This window comes from Sinohyriopsis cumingii, chromosome 1 (genome assembly GCF_028554795.1).
Source record: "Sinohyriopsis cumingii isolate HCF-2022 chromosome 1, ASM2855479v2, whole genome shotgun sequence".
NCBI classification, from domain to species: domain Eukaryota; kingdom Metazoa; phylum Mollusca; class Bivalvia; order Unionida; family Unionidae; genus Sinohyriopsis; species Sinohyriopsis cumingii.
The window spans coordinates 19,732,059-19,749,149 of NC_142961.1; the positions used below are offsets into that span (position 1 = coordinate 19,732,059).

General features: G+C 40.3%; 1 protein-coding gene across 1 annotated transcript in view; it reads left to right on the plus strand.

Annotated features, from left to right (window-relative positions):
- Positions 1–2,315, plus strand: part of LOC149806515 (uncharacterized) — a 25,867-nt gene extending 23,552 nt beyond the window's left edge. The window contains exons 3-4 of the mRNA XM_089975021.1: positions 226–561; positions 1,522–2,315. Of these exons, the coding sequence (XP_089831147.1) occupies positions 226–561; positions 1,522–1,748 (563 nt within the window). The 3' untranslated portion in view covers positions 1,749–2,315. The remainder of the gene's footprint in view (positions 1–225; positions 562–1,521) is intronic.
- The last annotated feature ends 14,776 nt before the right edge of the window (positions 2,316–17,091 follow it).

Below are 17,091 nucleotides of genomic sequence, written 5' to 3' on the forward strand. Positions count from 1 at the left end.
ACATACATACATACATACATAGATACATACATGATTTTAGAAAAATAAACAGTTTGCATTTCAAATCTATTCAAAATATATGAAACAAACGATAGTTTTGAAACGACATTTACGAAACTGATTTGTAATTTTATTGGTATATGCAAGTTAGTAGGCTAATATAATTTGTTGTGAATGAAACTTTCTTTACCCTATGCCATTATTGAAGAACGCATCCTTTTTCAGTTTTGGAATGCCCTGTTGCTAAGGAACCTATTCGAGTCACTGGTGGCACAAAGCATACAGTTGATTTTCAGTGGGACTGTCTCTTGTTGCCGAATGAGTCTGTGATGGGTGTACAGTGGTTTAAGGACTCCACACTCATAGCCAAGTCTGTGAAAAATACATTTACATCCTTCGGGGGTTATGTAGGGAGAGTGGAGAGATTTGGAACATTTGGGATAACACTTCACAACATCTCAGTAAATGACTCTGGACTCTACCATATTTCCGTTACTCTGGACGACAGCTTGCACGACAACAAAGCTGCATATACAGCTTGTCAATCAGTCTACCTACCAGGTAAGTAAGTAAAGCACACACATTATGTGGACTCAGATCACAATTCTTGTTCGTCTTAGTACTGAATGTTCCACCATGTCCAAATCCTAATAAATCATATGTTAACCTTAAGTTTGGTCACGAAGCACACTGACTTGTCCGACACGTACTCACTCATTGTGAAGACTTGTCATAGGTTATCCGGCGTATTTTGAGAGGCTGGACTGTAAACACTTGCAACGTGTAAGGGTCACATATGTCATTTCAGGATCAGCAACAATCGTTTTTACTTATTGTTTACTGTCGCCAAAATACACACAGACAACCACGCCATAATGTACAAGAATGCTTAATCTAATTCTTGTATCACCACCAGAATGAGAGAAAAGAAAGAATGCTTTACAACTAGACTAACTCGTGGGTACTGAACTGTCAGTGGTCATTTTGACCTGAGTCCATATAATACGACCTAACTGCCCTGTAAATAATTTCCATACAAATAAATATCGAGGTGATATTCAAAAGAATCATACTATTGTTTCAAGTTGAATAAAGAAATACAATCAAAAAGCAAATTAAGTAACAACACATTCTATAATATGAATCTTTATTATATCAATTATGACAGAGGTTATGCAGAATGGAAATGTTTAACAATAATATTTTCATTTAGAAAAGGGTAAACAAGCCAAATAAGTCCATCCAAATTGCATGATTTTCTTCTACATCTGAAATTATATTCTCCGTTCCAAAAGTGGAAAAAATATGTTGTCCTTATTTTTCTCTTTTCCATGTCAGTAGTATATCATATTGTTTATCTAGTAAATTCAATTTACACAAAAAATTAAATCTAGTGCTTATATAGGGCATCTGGGAACAAACCATCTAAATAAAATATTTTTACGCAAGCTTAAAACAAGCAAAGATATTTTGAAACTATTGATATCACCACTTTTGACAATATTTTGTTTCATATGAAAGCGTTGCCGGAAGAACTCTGGGGATGTCTGGCTTGGAAAAATCAGCAGTCTTTTAAAGATGAGGGTTCTTCAGGGACAAGTAAACTGCAAATTGGACTGATGAGTGGGTTTGGTCCGATGACAATTCTTGCACTGGGTCTACTTTTAAGGTGGATTTATTATAAAAGACGCAACTCCAACCTGAAGAGAAATGGAAATATGTCACAAGAACAATCAGAAATGTTATAAGTGTCAATTCTTGCTGTGTTTCTCAAAACAATGTACTGAAAACATAAACATGTATCCTAACATACAAAAGTTCCAAATGTTACAAGATAAAATCTTAGTTATAATTGGAAGTTGTATTACTAAAATTATACTATCAAATGTGGTAAATTACAGGTAGACCAGGCAATTCATGGGAAATTGCCAACGTTCTGGACTCAGATTGAGATAAACACGTTGTTTACGAAACCAAAATCAATTATTCAGGTCAGGTAGAAAATTCAACTCCAAGATACATTTATCCATAGCATATAATAATAAAAAAAACTAACATTTTTACTAACAAACAATGCAAATTAAGTATACAGAACATTCCCATCATAAAAAAAGAAAAACTTAGGCAGTGAAGCTTACTTTTAACTATGAGTCAAATGTACATGTGAAAAGGTTACAGAAGATGAAATCTTATAAATGATACAAAGCATGCATGAAACACTGTAATATTTAAAAACATGTGAAAGAGCATCTGCTATTAGACTGTCTTTTTGCTTCACGTGCCTGATGTCAATATTGTATTCCTGCAACATCAAACTCAATCTTAGTAATCTTTTATTTTTGTTTTTCATCTTGCTCATGAACGTAAGGGGTTTGTGATCGCTACATAAACTAATCGTAGAAGGGAGTGCACTAAAATACACTTCAGAGTGTTGCAAAACCAGTATCAAAGCCAAACATTCTTTCTCGATTGTGGAACAGTTTGTCTGTTGCTTGCTTATTTCTTAGAAAAAGGCACACTGCATGATCTACACCATTTTAGTTTTCTTAAATTAATACTGTGCCAACCCCAACATCAACCAACAGACAGTTTAAATGACTGACTGAAATTCGGAGCTGAATTAATTGGTGCAATCTTATGTATGGCCTTTAACTTTTCAACATCCTCTTGAAATTGTTCAGAACAAAGAAACTAAGTTTAAAAATTATTATATTATCCTGCCATAGCCAAATATCGCATCAGTTGCCTTTTACTGATAGGCACATGGAATTCAAAGATAGCATTGATTTTACAACCCGTAGGTTTAACTTGTCAGTGTCCCACCATATGTCCACAAAATTGACATCAGCAGGGCAAACGTTGGAAGAATAATTGTCCTATTTGCATCAATGAGTCTATCAAAGATTTCAGAATCGTCTCAAAGTGATCATTCCAGGTGTTGCTGTAGATGATGACATCATCGATGTAAGCATCACAATTATCTAGACCAGATATAATCATATTCAGTAAACGCTGAAGAACAAAGCGAACTTTTCATTCAAAACTTCATAAAATTCATCTAGACTCACGAATGCCGAAATTTCCTTTGTCCTTTCCGCCAGTGAAATTTGCCAGAATCCTTTCAAAAGGTAAAATTAGGTGACACATTTTGCATTTCCAATTTTATCAATGCTATTATCAATTCTTGACAACGGAAATTAATCTGTTTTGTCCACACTATTCACTTTTTTACAGTCAGCACACATGCGGAAAAAATATTATCTTGTACCGGTACAAGTATATACGATGAACTAGTCATTTTACTATATTCCATGAAATCATTGGCCAATAATACTACATTTATTTTTCACGTTCCTCCTTGAGTGGATTCATCTCGCACGCATGTTGTTTCACAGGTGTATAGCTTCGTTGTAGATTTTATGCGTTCGGGTAGAACAACTGGAAACAAGTGCTCCTATTCAAAGAATAGCTGTTTCAATTCATTATTTTCTTGTTGATGCAGATGAGAAAGTTTCTGATCCAGATTGTTCATAATTTTTTAACTCTGAAGATTGGTTACAGCAAAATCACTGCAGTCCGATTGCATTCCATCGCTTAAAACATCACTGTGGTGACAGGTACAACTAAATTGACTACACGTTTAATTTGGCTATCTCTATCAACATACTCCTTTAACATATTTATATGACAAAGTTGTTTTCGTTTTTGCCTCTCAGGAGTATTTGTGATATAATTCAAATCACGTTCTTTTCATTCTTGTCTGAGTAGATTGGTTCTTGCAACCTCACAAGCCTTGGACAATTTGTATTTAAAATCAGAAACATATGTGAGAAGATTAATTTCTGTATCATCACGTGAAAGAAGTTTCCCTTTTTTAACAACTTCAATGGTTCACGGAAAGTATATAAAAAACCTAGTTCAAAGGGGCTAAACCATAAAGAATGTTGAAATGTTTACCTAAAGCAAACACCAGCAAATGAACACAATCGTCCCAATCTTTTCCATTATCAAAACAATACGACCGAGTCATATTTTTCAAAGTGTCATATATTGTTTACAAAGCCGCTTGTCTTTCACGATCATAGGCAGACGACTTGAATTACTGTATTCCTAATTCATGCATAACTTGCTGGAAAACTCTAGACATAAAATTTGACTGGTTAGGGCAGGACAAATTGAGGTGCGGGAACTTTATCAAAGCTTTTATTATTGTTTTAGTTTTAATATCACACAAAGAAATTGCCTATATGAAACTTGTACTTGCAGACATACACATTATGGTCAACAAATATTGGTTGCCTGACGTGGTCTTAGGTAAGGGACCGACACAGTATACCATTATTCTGACAAATGGTTAGTCAAATACAGGAATAGGTTGCAGATGAGCCTTAGGTATTTTCTAACTGAGTTCCCCTACTATCTTACAATCGTGGCCCGATCTGTAATAGTTACTAACATGACTTTTAAGTTTTGCCTAATAGGAATGATTTTATGATAGTCTTATTGATCCCCCAATGACCAGCCAAAGGAGTTTCGTGGCCTGAACTTAGAATGTCCTACTTTGGAATTACAATACGATAGTTCACTGACCACTCTTTACGAGCAGGTACCTTAGGTGGTCTCCATTTTATCACACTGTCCCTGTTTTAAGCACAATAATAAACTTCATTTATCACCATGATTAAAAGAAAGAGAATGAATAGTTAAAAGAGGATCATTGTGATAAATGATTTTTGAATCGTCTAAACGAGGAGTAAAATGTGTCTTCATCAAAAGCCTGACAAATACATGTGTCAGCTAAAGGAATAATTGCATGATCAGCATCATTCTCAAGAGCTATTTTCTTTTTTGCAATTCCGAAACCTCTGTCGATATGCCTCAGGTACTAACTCATAATCTTTCAAGATACATTCCTTGACTAAGTTATAAATTTCACGAACTTTGCCAATAAGTACACTCTACAAAAATAAAGTCCATTTCTATCTTGGCCATTTTGAATTATCGGCTATGTTTTCAAACTGTAACAAACTGATCCACATATTTTTCTTTAAAAGGAGATGCCACCCTAATATTGTGTGTAACATCAGCAATTGAACTGTCATGAGTGGGATGCTTCGTGCTTGCCAGTTCTATTTCTTTTAATTTTAATTTAAACTCCCTTTCTTTCTTTCTTTCTTTTCCTTTAGTATTCGTAATTTCATTTGCATCTCTCTTTCTTCATTTTGTATCTGCGATCGCCACTCTCGTTCTTTTTTTCCTGCATTTGCCGCTCTTTTTCTTTTTCTTGCATTTGCATTTTCATCTCCATTTATTTCACTTCTTTTTAAATTTGCATTTGTTTCATTAATTCCTCTTTTTCAAGCTCAAGCTTTCTAAACTGACTTTCATTCTTGTATTTTAAGTTCAATTCTATAACACGCAGGTTAGAACCAGAGTCCGACTTACTAATCAAACACAAAAACTTTTGTCCAAAATATTTTTTTCTACCAACTATTGATCCAAACCATTTTTATTTCTTGTTTTAACAAAGATTGCTTTGCCTCTGAAAGATCATATTGTCAGCAATTCGTCCTTTTCCAAGGATTTTAACCGTTCCTGGCTAGGATTACAAAATAAATTCCTCCACTTTAGTTGACATTGTGAAAACTTGTTGGTTTCACCATGTAAATTCCAAAAGATTAGGGACTAACATATTTCCAAACTAAAACGAATTTAAATTTCAGACCAATTGCAATTTCCCTAAAGTTCGTATCCCAGACAGCACTCAATTTTCTGTTAAGACTCTATGGTCAAAAACGTAAGTAACAGAAAAGAAGCAAAACCAACATGTTTTATAACACTTAACAAATAGTGTAATTACCAAAGTTACCAATGACAAATGTGAGAGGAACTTAACAGTATTATGAACTGAATCCAAGCTAGTCATTATAAGGGTCTATGAAAGTCCGAAATGAAAGAAAAGTTCCTTATAAATTTCGATACCGAAAATGTACTGGTCCTAAAAATCGTGATTTTGTCAAAATGGCGTTGTGCGGAATTCCATCGAATAATTTATAGCAATTCCATAATAATATTATAGTCAAAAATAAAAAGTACTTTCTATTTCCACTGGACAGTCCAAACAAAAGTTTTCCTCTCGAAAACTATCTAATACAACATAAAACACGTTTGCAGGCTTACAACAGGAACACAATAAGTGTGAATGACTCCAAAAATCAAAATGGATCTCAGTGTTTACCTTTCTCCTAATATTCACCGTATGTTGCGACTGTACTTCGCGACAGACCCACGTAACCTAGTACAGCCAATGGGAAGCCACAGACTGAGTCTTGAAATATTGATATCCCATTAGTCACTGAGAAACTATGCCAAAGTAGGTTTTTTGGAGAAAAATCATTTATTCATGCTATAAGATCTTGAGGTAAAATAAGTTGTACTAGCATTAATTATTTAATTCAAATGATTCTCCTCTGGAAATACAAAGTGCTCAAAAATTTCTTGAGAGGTGAATTACAGTCAATTTTCAAATAATGATTTATTTTTGGATTTTATTAGTGTGATTCAACAAAAGATTGTTGATACAACACAACTACAAGGGCCACCACAGGCACATCAACACTTCCAGCGTTGGAATTAATTTGGTTTTCCACTAGCATGTATTTTAAACTTTAATCATTAGGATTTATGTTTGTAATTCTAGGAGTATTTGGGATTTAATTCGCATACCGTAAATTCCATTATTTACATTTTTACTATGTATACTAGGGAAATATATTATTTCTTGAATTTTACAAAGCTTGCTACTTCCCATCCCTTTTCTGTTTCTTATAGACCATAGATTCGTAATAGTAACATATAATGAATATAAAAATACAAACAATGCATATATTAAATATACATAGCAGTATGAAGTTATGAAATTTAATATTTTAAATCACAGATTAAAATTTTTGAAGAAGGTAATTGAAATTAAGTTGCATAGATCACCATTTATATGTCAATAAACATCAAAACCTCGTAATCGTCCTGTTGTGACGAAATCGTTGCATATTAGCTCCACCCTCGATTTCCAAATAAGTATTGGCCCATTTCTGTCACGTGATCATGAGAAGTAGATAAAGTTTGCAGAAAAATAAAATACATCATAGTGTCCTTCGCGGCATCTTCGTTACTTTTCGCTACTTCACGGACTTGGCACCTATTGATACGTTTTATATGTATTCTCGGTTAATCTGCTTCACCTATTATTCGTAACCACCTTATACGAACAGGACAATAGCAGAGGGGAAATTTAAATTTTAGAAACTTAAATGTGTGTGTGTGTGTGTGTTTGTGTGTGTGTGTGTTTGGGCTGAGGAGTAATTTGTGGCAGACGTTATTGAAGAAATGATATCTTTACGCAGACACACAAACACTGGTCCTCTGGAAGTGCACCCATTAACGAACTAGGTTATTTCAATAAATTACATGTCTTTACGAGGACATACACAGCAGCAGGGAGGGTGAACCGACCTCATTTTATAAGCGTTATTTTTGTAAACTAAGGCTCATACAAAAACGAAAAAAATACGCTGATAACGTGAAACCGAAGCCTCTAACCTTTCAGGAGCTTCCCTATGTTTAGCTTCCTGTTAATGTTTGTCTCGTCGTCGTTTTCGAAAAACATATTGTAAGTTTTACTACGTTGACGCCTTATCGAGGTCGCACTCTCTCTGCTGCTATCAATTACAATCTTTCTTATAAAAAATAATGGTTTATCCGGAATCTTACACTGCACGGCTATCTCGAGAGCGACTAGAAGCAATTAAAATATTTCTCCCCGTGAGAGATTCATTCAGAAAAAAACTATAAGAACGTTAGGAATCGCAAGTTGAATACGCAGAAGGTACAGAACAGTTATTTAAACCTGTTATTAAAAGTAGTATAGGGGGCCACCATAGCCTCAGTGGGAGGCTATGGTGGCCCCCTATACTACTTAGACTCTTCGTATCCACAGACTGCTGGTGGTCCTGTGGACAACGGTCCACTTGGATCGGACATACATGAGCATGTCCGTCCTGAACATCATTGAAGACAGGAGGGTGGAAGATTCAACGTCAGTCCACATCTTGCGGCTACGAGAATAGGTGAGTGAGTGATTGCACTGAGCTGCGCTTATTTATAGGGAGAGGAAGGATTGAAACGGATTGAGTTCGTTGACCAATCCAAACACGCTTGACGAAATTCAGTCAGTCCGCATGCAATCGGAAGAGAGCAGTCTGTGACGTCACGTGGCCTATATACATTCGCTAGCGCCTGTGCGCTGTCAATCTATGCGACAGTGATTCAACATGACGGAAACTCAGAAAACGATCCATGGGGGTGCACCGACGGTGGATACTACCCAAGGGAACCCGGACTTACTTTCAGAAGCCGTAAACTGGGATTTTGTGGATTTTCTGACCTCGCAAGAATTTGTTCCAGAACCTTCGTTACCATCTTTACCGCACGTGGAGAATTCTCGACAGAGACAGAAAGAAGAATTGGAGAAATTTATACAGAGACAAAAGGAAGCAGAACAAGCTTTTCTGCTACAGCAACAGCAGCAAGAAGAAGAGGTAAGAAGAAAAAAACAGCAAGAAGAAGAAGAAGCAGCAAAGAAACAAGAGGGTGAAAGTCAAACGGTCACGGTACTGTTGGACATTTTAGCGGAGTTAAGAAGTCTGAAACAAATGTATCAGACTTTTTTATCACGACCGAAGAGAATACGACCTTCCCGAGCTAAACACGCCAACCCTGAGACTAACCCTACCTTACCACCCTTAGTGATTTCAACCCAATCATCATCATCAAAAGTAGGCCTCGGACGTGGCAAAGGCATAAGACAGTTAAAGTTGATTGCTTAAACTCACCCCTACACCAAGAAAATAACGGCCCTTTTCAGGGCCACCCACTTCTCTCGAAAAGAGATACCATTTCAATTGCCAATAACTCAAAATAACAACCCATTTTACCCCTATAGTACGTGTCTGTGTATGAGTGCGTGAGTGTAGGTTCTTATTTTAAAATCATAACCCAAAGTCACTTACCTTTTATCATTAATGTATTCTGTTATCCATAGTTACAATTCAATTCACAACATAAACACTCTTACAAAAGTTCATTCACTTCTTTTGTGTCATTATTTACTCTCTCTGTTTTTTAGATTTCTTCACAGGCTTTTCCTCTTCTTCCTCCTCACTTTCTTCCCTTCTTTTCTTCTCCTGTTTCTTTTTCTTCACCTGTCTGCTTTCTTCCTCTTCTTCTTCCTCTTCTTTCTCTGAAGAATCCCTCACTTCTTCTGACTCCTCTTGTTTCTTTTTGGGGCAATCTGGAGACCAATGTCCTTTTTCTTTACAATAATAACAGGTATCTTGACTTTTGTCTCTTTTAACCCCTGTTTTTCTTTTTTGACGGTCTGGACACTCTGAAGACCAATGTCGTTTCTTTTGACAGATATAGCAAGTATCTTCACTTTTATCTCGAAAGGAAGGAGAGTAGTCCGAAGGCTGGTCTGAAGAGAATTTTCTAATGACCCCTCGCAACGCTCTGATGAAACGTTCCATCTGGCTAGTCTCTTCCATCGTTGTGATCAGGTAGAGAGTGAAATGAATAGTGAAAGGACAAGACACGTACACTTTTATATACGCTGGTCTGCCAGGACTATAAAGTAGCTCCTGGTGTTTAAACTTGAGTCATTTGACTTTTTTGCTTTCAAGATGAAACGATCTAATTCATTTGAGAAGAAAGAAGAAGAAGAAAGTAAGAGGCAGAAACGTGATCTATCCTGAAATGCAAACATTGCAAGATGCCCTAGCTCCACGCTACACCTTGAAAGTGCACCCTCAAGAAGTGCGCGGACCGCTGTTGTTTCGAGGATGGAAATGCTCAGGATGTTTGGCCTCTCCACCCTGTCTGAGCGAAGGACCAGTGCCTTGTTCAACTTGTCTGCGCACGTTTGTCAGCCCTACCTGTTACCAACAACATTTGAAGACGCAAGGTTCACAGCAGAAATGTGCTTGTCAACTGCTGGGATTGTGCCCTACGTGTGGACAAGGCATACGTACCAATAATGCCAAGGCACACGTATGTCGAGGAAAGAAAAATGTCACATTTGTCACCACATCGTTGACTTGGAACATCAATGCTACGTGCAAAAATACCAACCAGAGAAAGAGGATGGTCACAAAAATGAAAAAGGCAATTTCATCTTTTTCGATTTCGAATGCATGCAAGAGACCGGCATTCACATTCCTAATTTCTGTGTGGCTCATCGAGCGTGCGACAAGTGCATTCAAGAACCTATTTTCAGTCATTGCCCTCACTGTAGCAAGATTCCTGGAGGGCGTGAAAAAATCTTTCGGGGACCGAACACGCTAGCCGATTTTGCCCAATGGGTCTTAGACCCCATCGACAAGACGTGGAGCCAAGAGGACATCGAACGTTACGGAGATTGTCATCGTCATGCCACGGTGATGGCTCACAATTTCTCCGGATACGATGGACAGTTTCTTTTCAGGTATTATACGGAACAAGGCACCGAACGACCTAAAGTGACTTTGAACGGAGCCAAAATCATTTCCATGCAAGTGGGACAAGTACAGTTTAAAGATTCCATGAGTTACTTGGCCATGCCTTTGAGCCGAATGCCCAAAACGTTTGGAATGACAGAAATGGCTAAAGGGTATTTTCCACACTTTTTCAATACGGAAGCCAATCAACACGCCGTTCTACCCCATTTGCCTGAGGCTAAAGATTACGACCCCGACAACATGGGTACCGAACAACGAGAAGCTTTCTACGCTTGGTACCAGGCTCACGCCTCGGACCCCTTCGACTTTCAGGAAGAAATGCTAAAGTATTGTCGTTCCGACGTGGACATTTTACGGCGTTGCTGTGGAAAATTTCGAGAACTGTTCATGGAACACGGAGGGGTCGATCCTTTGAAAGAAGCTTGCACCATTGCCAAAGCGTGTTCCTTAGTGTACAGACAAAGATTCATGCCTGAAAACACCGTGGCTGTCATCAGTCCTCAAACGACCAACTATGTCAAACGTCAATACTCGGTCAAAGCCCTACGTTGGTTACATTACTTGTGCGACAAGGAAGACAAATGGATTCAGCATGCCCGCAACGGAGGAGGCGAAAAGACCATTGGAACGCATTCGGTAGATGGCTGGGGCTTAAAAAACCCCAAGATTGTGTACGAGTTTAACGGCTGCTTATTTCACGGATGTCCCGTCTGTTACCCTGACCGTAAAACTAAAAATCAGTTTCTACAACGAACCATGGAAGACTTGTACCAGGACACTTGTCAGCGACGCCTAAAGTTAGAACAGGAAGGATACCAAGTGGTGGAAATGTGGGAACACGAGTACGATCACCGTTTGAAAACCGATCCCGAGTTTAAATGTCTCGTGGAAAGTTACAAGCTGGTGGACCCCTTAACCCGAGAGATAGTTTGTACGGAGGAAGGACCAACGCCACCTGTTTGATGTTCCAAGCCGACGAAAAGAAAGGAGAAGAAATGAAATACTTGGACGTGTGTTCGCTGTATCCCTACGTGTGCAAATATTGTCGCTTTCCTGCAGGGCACCCACAATTGTTCACGGAACACATCGACCTGAAAAACATTCGACAATACGAAGGCTTGATCAAGTGCAAAGTTTTGCTTCCCACGGACTTGTACCATCCCGTCTTACCTGACCATTGTCAAGGCAAACTGATGTTTCCTTTGTGCCGAACTTGTGCCGAAACGTGCAACCAAGACCAGCCTTGTCAGCACACCCAGGAAGAACGTGCCTTGACGGGAACCTGGGTCAGCGTAGAATTGTTCAAAGCTCTGGACATGGGATACCAACTGTTAGAAGTGTACGAAATTTGTCACTTTCCCAAGACACAACAATACCACAAGGGTAACCCCACGCAGAAAGGGATTTTCGCAGACTACGTGGATGCTTTTTTGAAACTGAAACAAGAAGCCAGTGGCTATCCGTCCTGGTGTCACACTCCCGAAGACCAAAAGACATTCAAAGAGAAATACTATGCACAAGAAGGCATCTCTTTAGACCACATCGAGACAAATGAAGGCAGGCGATCGTTTGCCAAAGTGATGTTAAATTGTTTGTGGGGCAAAATGGCACAACGTCCGTATTTACCCAAGACGGAGTATTTGACTGAACCTTCCCGCTACTTTCAGATGATTCACGACAAAACCAAATACATGAAACACGTGGACGTCGTTCGCTAGGATTTGATCTTGGTCAATTACGAAGAAGATCTGGACTTTGTACAAGACGACCCTTTTGGAAATGTCATCATTGCGGCTTACGTGACAGCTCATGCTCGCTTAAAACTGTACGAAGCTTTAGAACTGTTAGGGGAACGCGTCCTGTACTTTGACACGGACAGTTGCATTTACATCCATCACCCGAGTCAACAGCACCCTGACATCGAAGGAGACCGTTTAGGAGCCTGGACAGACGAGCATCCCGACGACAAGATTCTAAGTTTCGCCAGTGGTGGTCCTAAAAATTACGGTTACGAATATCGGGACAAACAAGGAGAAGTGCACACGCAGTGCAAAGTGAAAGGATTGACTCTGAATTATCGTACCAGTCGAGTGGTGAACTTTGGGGTATTGAAAGAAGCCTTGCAGTCTGGAGAGGACGAACACTTTAAAGTGACCACCTATCAACCCAACAAGATTGTACGTTTACCCACTCACCACATCGTCAGTCGACCCTTGCAAAAAGTCTATCAAATCGTGTACCAGAAGCGAGTGCGACTTCCCAATCATTTCACCTTACCGTATGGACACGTCGGTATTGGTCTGTATATAAAAGGGAACCCTAGGCAAGATCGATAGTTCATTGTGACTACCAGGACCAAGTGAACAAGATGAATACTTTCAGAGAAACACAAAACAAGTTTAGAAAGGCACAATTCAAGTGTGGGGTTTCTGAAGTGGAATGCGTTTGTGAGCCTTGCAACTTTTCAACCTGTGTTAGTGACAGTACCAGAAGAACCCGTCACCCAGGACAGGACTGTCGTGGACATTTTTGAAAGGTCATTCCGGGAGGACACTTGTGTGACCGTACCTCATGTAGAGACTGTAAGAACATTACACACTGTCCCTAGGACATCTTGCTTACCCAGAACATGTTGCACAGAGACTTGTTTATATTCCACTTTGATCGTTTTGATGTGTTTTTTATTCCTGTACATCACTATTTGGCTTTTATGTATTTTTGTCTTTCGTGTTGTTCATATTTGAAACATTCAATAAACGTGTCCTGAAAAAAGTATATAAACTCTCGTCTTGTTTTTTTCGTGTCACAAGTGACATTCCTAACACTATGGCTACTTCTACTGTCTCTGCTCCCTCTTCCTCCACTGTCAAAGTCATCGACGAACACTTAGATCGTACCAGTTGGGAGGCTTTGTATCTTCGTCATCCCTTTAACATGCTCATTGCTGGACCTAGCGGTTCAGGCAAAACCGAATTTGTCAAACGTTTGATCGAACATAAACATCATTTGATCGATCGACCACCTCAACGCATCGTGTGGTGTTACAAAGAGTGGCAATCGGCGTACAGCCTCTTGCGAGAAAGTCAAGGCGATTCCATCCTGTTTGTGGAAGGCATTCCTAAAGAAGACGATGGCATCGTCTCTGACTCCCGTCAAACCCATTTGGTCATTTTTGACGACATGTTAGGAGAAGACGAAGAAGAAATTAAACTGTGGTTCACGCGCAAAGGGCATCACCGTAATGCCAGTGTCGTTTACATCACCCAAAATTTGTTTCAACAAAGTAAAGCCCATCGCACCATCAGTCTCAATGCGCATTACGTGGTCTTGTTTAAAAGCCCTCGAGATAAATCGCAAGTGCAAGTCTTAGCCAAACAGTTAGGAACGCCTTGGCTGACTCAGGCGTACGACGATGCCACTCAAACTCCACACGCCTATTTACTCGTCGATTTGAAACCTACGACCCCCGAGGATTTGAGATTTCGTACCCACTTGTTTCACCACTGGTGCCAAGATGGAAGGCCTGTCCTGTACACGTCTCCGTCCTCGACTTAACTTCATTCCACAAAAAATCTATAAAAACCTCAGACCCTTTTCGTCTGTCTCACACACACAGTGTGAACATGACGTCCCTTCAGTCGCATCTTCCCGTCAAATTGATTCGTGCCTTGTATGGCATCAGTCGAGAAAAAAATCCACAAATACGAGCTCGTGTCTTAGAAGCTAGTCTCAAAGAAGTCTTACGATGGTTCACGGTGACGGCACGTCAATTACTCCAAGGGATCATTCAGATTCCTCATCAAACCAAATGCTTTTTCGATCGAAACAAAGTCGCTTTAACCCAACTGGCCGATCCCCGCATTGACACTCAAACCAAAAAACAAATCATTTTGAAACTTGGAGGGAGCGGTACTCTAGGAGGGGTCATCATTCGCTCTCTCTTAAGATGGGATCCTAATGCTCCCAAAATTTTCCCCAAGACAAGAAAAGCAGTCAAACGAAGCTCCAAGAAGAAAAAGAAAAAGACCAGGTCCCCAAAAAGACCCGTGTCTGCAAGAACTTCTCCAGTAGCGGGACCCTCCTCTTACCAGACACCACCCCGGAAAAAGAAAAGAAGCCCCCAGAAAAAGAAACAGAGAAAAAGTCCCCAGAAAAAAAAAAGCCCACAGAAGAAAACTAGTCGCAAGAGAGGCACTTCGGCCAGGACGCAACCTTACACTCGCAAACCACGACCTGCCACGGCAGTGACTGCGTCTCCGGTAGCCTCAGGTTCCATCACTTCTCCGTTGATGTCACCAAGAACCGAACAGTACTTGGAGACGTTGATCACACCAAGAACTTCTCCGTTAATGACCCCAAGAACTTCCCCAGTGGCAGGACCCTCCAGTTTCGCAACAGTGGCTGCGGCTCACAAAGTACCTGCTACCCAAAGTCAAAGTCCAAGAAAGATCGGGCATGTTACAAAGTTTACTGGATTTGTCCAAGCAAGAACTGGCTCGATTAAGTCCGTTGCGTACCCCTCCACGACGTGTCATGCCTGTCCTCAAGTTGATACGACGTCAAGACAATCAGTGGCGACGCGTTCCAGTATAAAAAAGGTCTGTGACTAAGTAGGGGTATCAGTGTTTTTCGTGCTGAAGACTCAAAGATGTCACCCTCCAGAAAGCATCCCTCTTCTAAACCCAAAGGAAAGAAAAGGAAAGGACTGCCTCATCGTTTAGTCAAACATGGGGACATGTTATCTGTCCTGTCCAAAGCTTCTCCACCCCTACGAAAAAAACTCATTCAAACAGCCTCCAAAGAGGTCATCGATACCGTGTGCGAATGTTGTTTGAACGTCTTGAAAGGCACGATCCCTTTGTCCAAACACCAGAAACAATGCTTAGGTAAACATCGTCACGTTCTTCGCCAAATGGTTCAAAAGAAAATTCCCATTCGTCAAAAGAAGAAGATGTTGGTCCAACGTGGAGGCATTTTACCCCTCTTCTTAGGTCCCTTGCTGAAAGGAGTCTTGGGAACCATGTTGGGAGGACTGGTGGGAGCAAGATAAAAGGCCCTCGGAAGTCCCAATATCTCAGAATTGACCCCTGACAACCCCATGGAAGGACGAAAACTAGCTTTAGTGCCTTACAAACGATGGATGGAATACCATCGTTGGCAAGAACAACGCACTCCGCATTTACCTCCCAATCCCCATTTGAGCGAGATGTCCCAGTTGCAACACGAATTGCAGTCCTTGATGGATCCCCAATATTTGTCCGAAACAGAAAAATCGCAAAAGTACGGTCAACTCTTGCAACGACTGCAACTCTTTCACCAGAAAGCTTTAGACGAAACAGCTCTACCCACTCTGAAAGATTTTAAGACCTTGATGAAAAGTCGAGCACCATCACCAGTACCAGTACCAGTACCACCACTACCAGTGACCAAGACAGAAAAAGGACAAGAAGAAGAAGAAGGGTTTCAAACTCCACCAGAAAAAGTACGCAAGTTAACAACACCACCTACCTCCAGAATTGGATGGATTAAAAAGATGATGGCCACCCCTTCTTCATCACAAGAGAAAAAGAAAGTGAAGACAGAAGTGAAGACAGAAGTGAAACAAGAACCGATATCCCCCGCTCAGACATCCCCCTCTTCAACACCTATTGCCGGTCGCACACGCAAAGCATTGCAATCCAAGAAAGTACCCCAAGAGAAAAAGAGTAGCATCCTCCAAGAGTGGGTGTCTTATTAACACACAAACACAAAAAAATGGAAAAAGTCTTAGCCAGCATTTACTACGATCCCTCTCATCCTGCAGGTTACGCAGGAGTTCAAAAATTGTATCGTGCTGCCAAAACTCAATTGAAAAGTCTCCGTTTACCTCAAGTGCAACGATGGTTACAAGAACAAGCTACCTACACTTTACACAAACCCATTCGACGCAAGTTTACCAGAAGTCGCACCCGAGTGGAAGGCATCGATCATCAATGGCAAGCCGATTTAGCCGATGTCTCTCATTTGGCCAGCTACAATCGTGGCTACAAATATTTGTTTTGTGTCATCGACGTCTTTTCCAAATTTGCCTGGGTCGTGCCCTTGACTTCCAAATCGAGCAGCGAGTTAGTGCGAGCCCTGCAACGAGTGTTGAAACAAAGTGGTCGTCACCCTCTTCGATGGCAAACGGACAAAGGTACCGAATTTCTGAACCAAGCTTTCCAAAAAGAATTAAAGAAACGTCACACTCATTTTTTTACCACCGAGAATCCCGAAACCAAAGCCAGCATCGTGGAACGTTTTCAACGCACTTTGAAAGAACGCATGTGGAAATATTTTACGCATCACCACACTCTGAAGTACATCGACATCTTACCGCACCTGGTGCAAGCGTACAACCAATCTTACCATCGAAGCATCGGACGTGCCCCGCAAGAAGTGACTCCCGACAACGAAGTGTTGGTGTTTGAGCGCCTGTTTGGTACGTCCCCGACGAGGGCTGTCCCCAAGAAAAGTGGAGAGTTGACCGTAGGAGATTGGGTACGCATTGGCAAAACCAAAC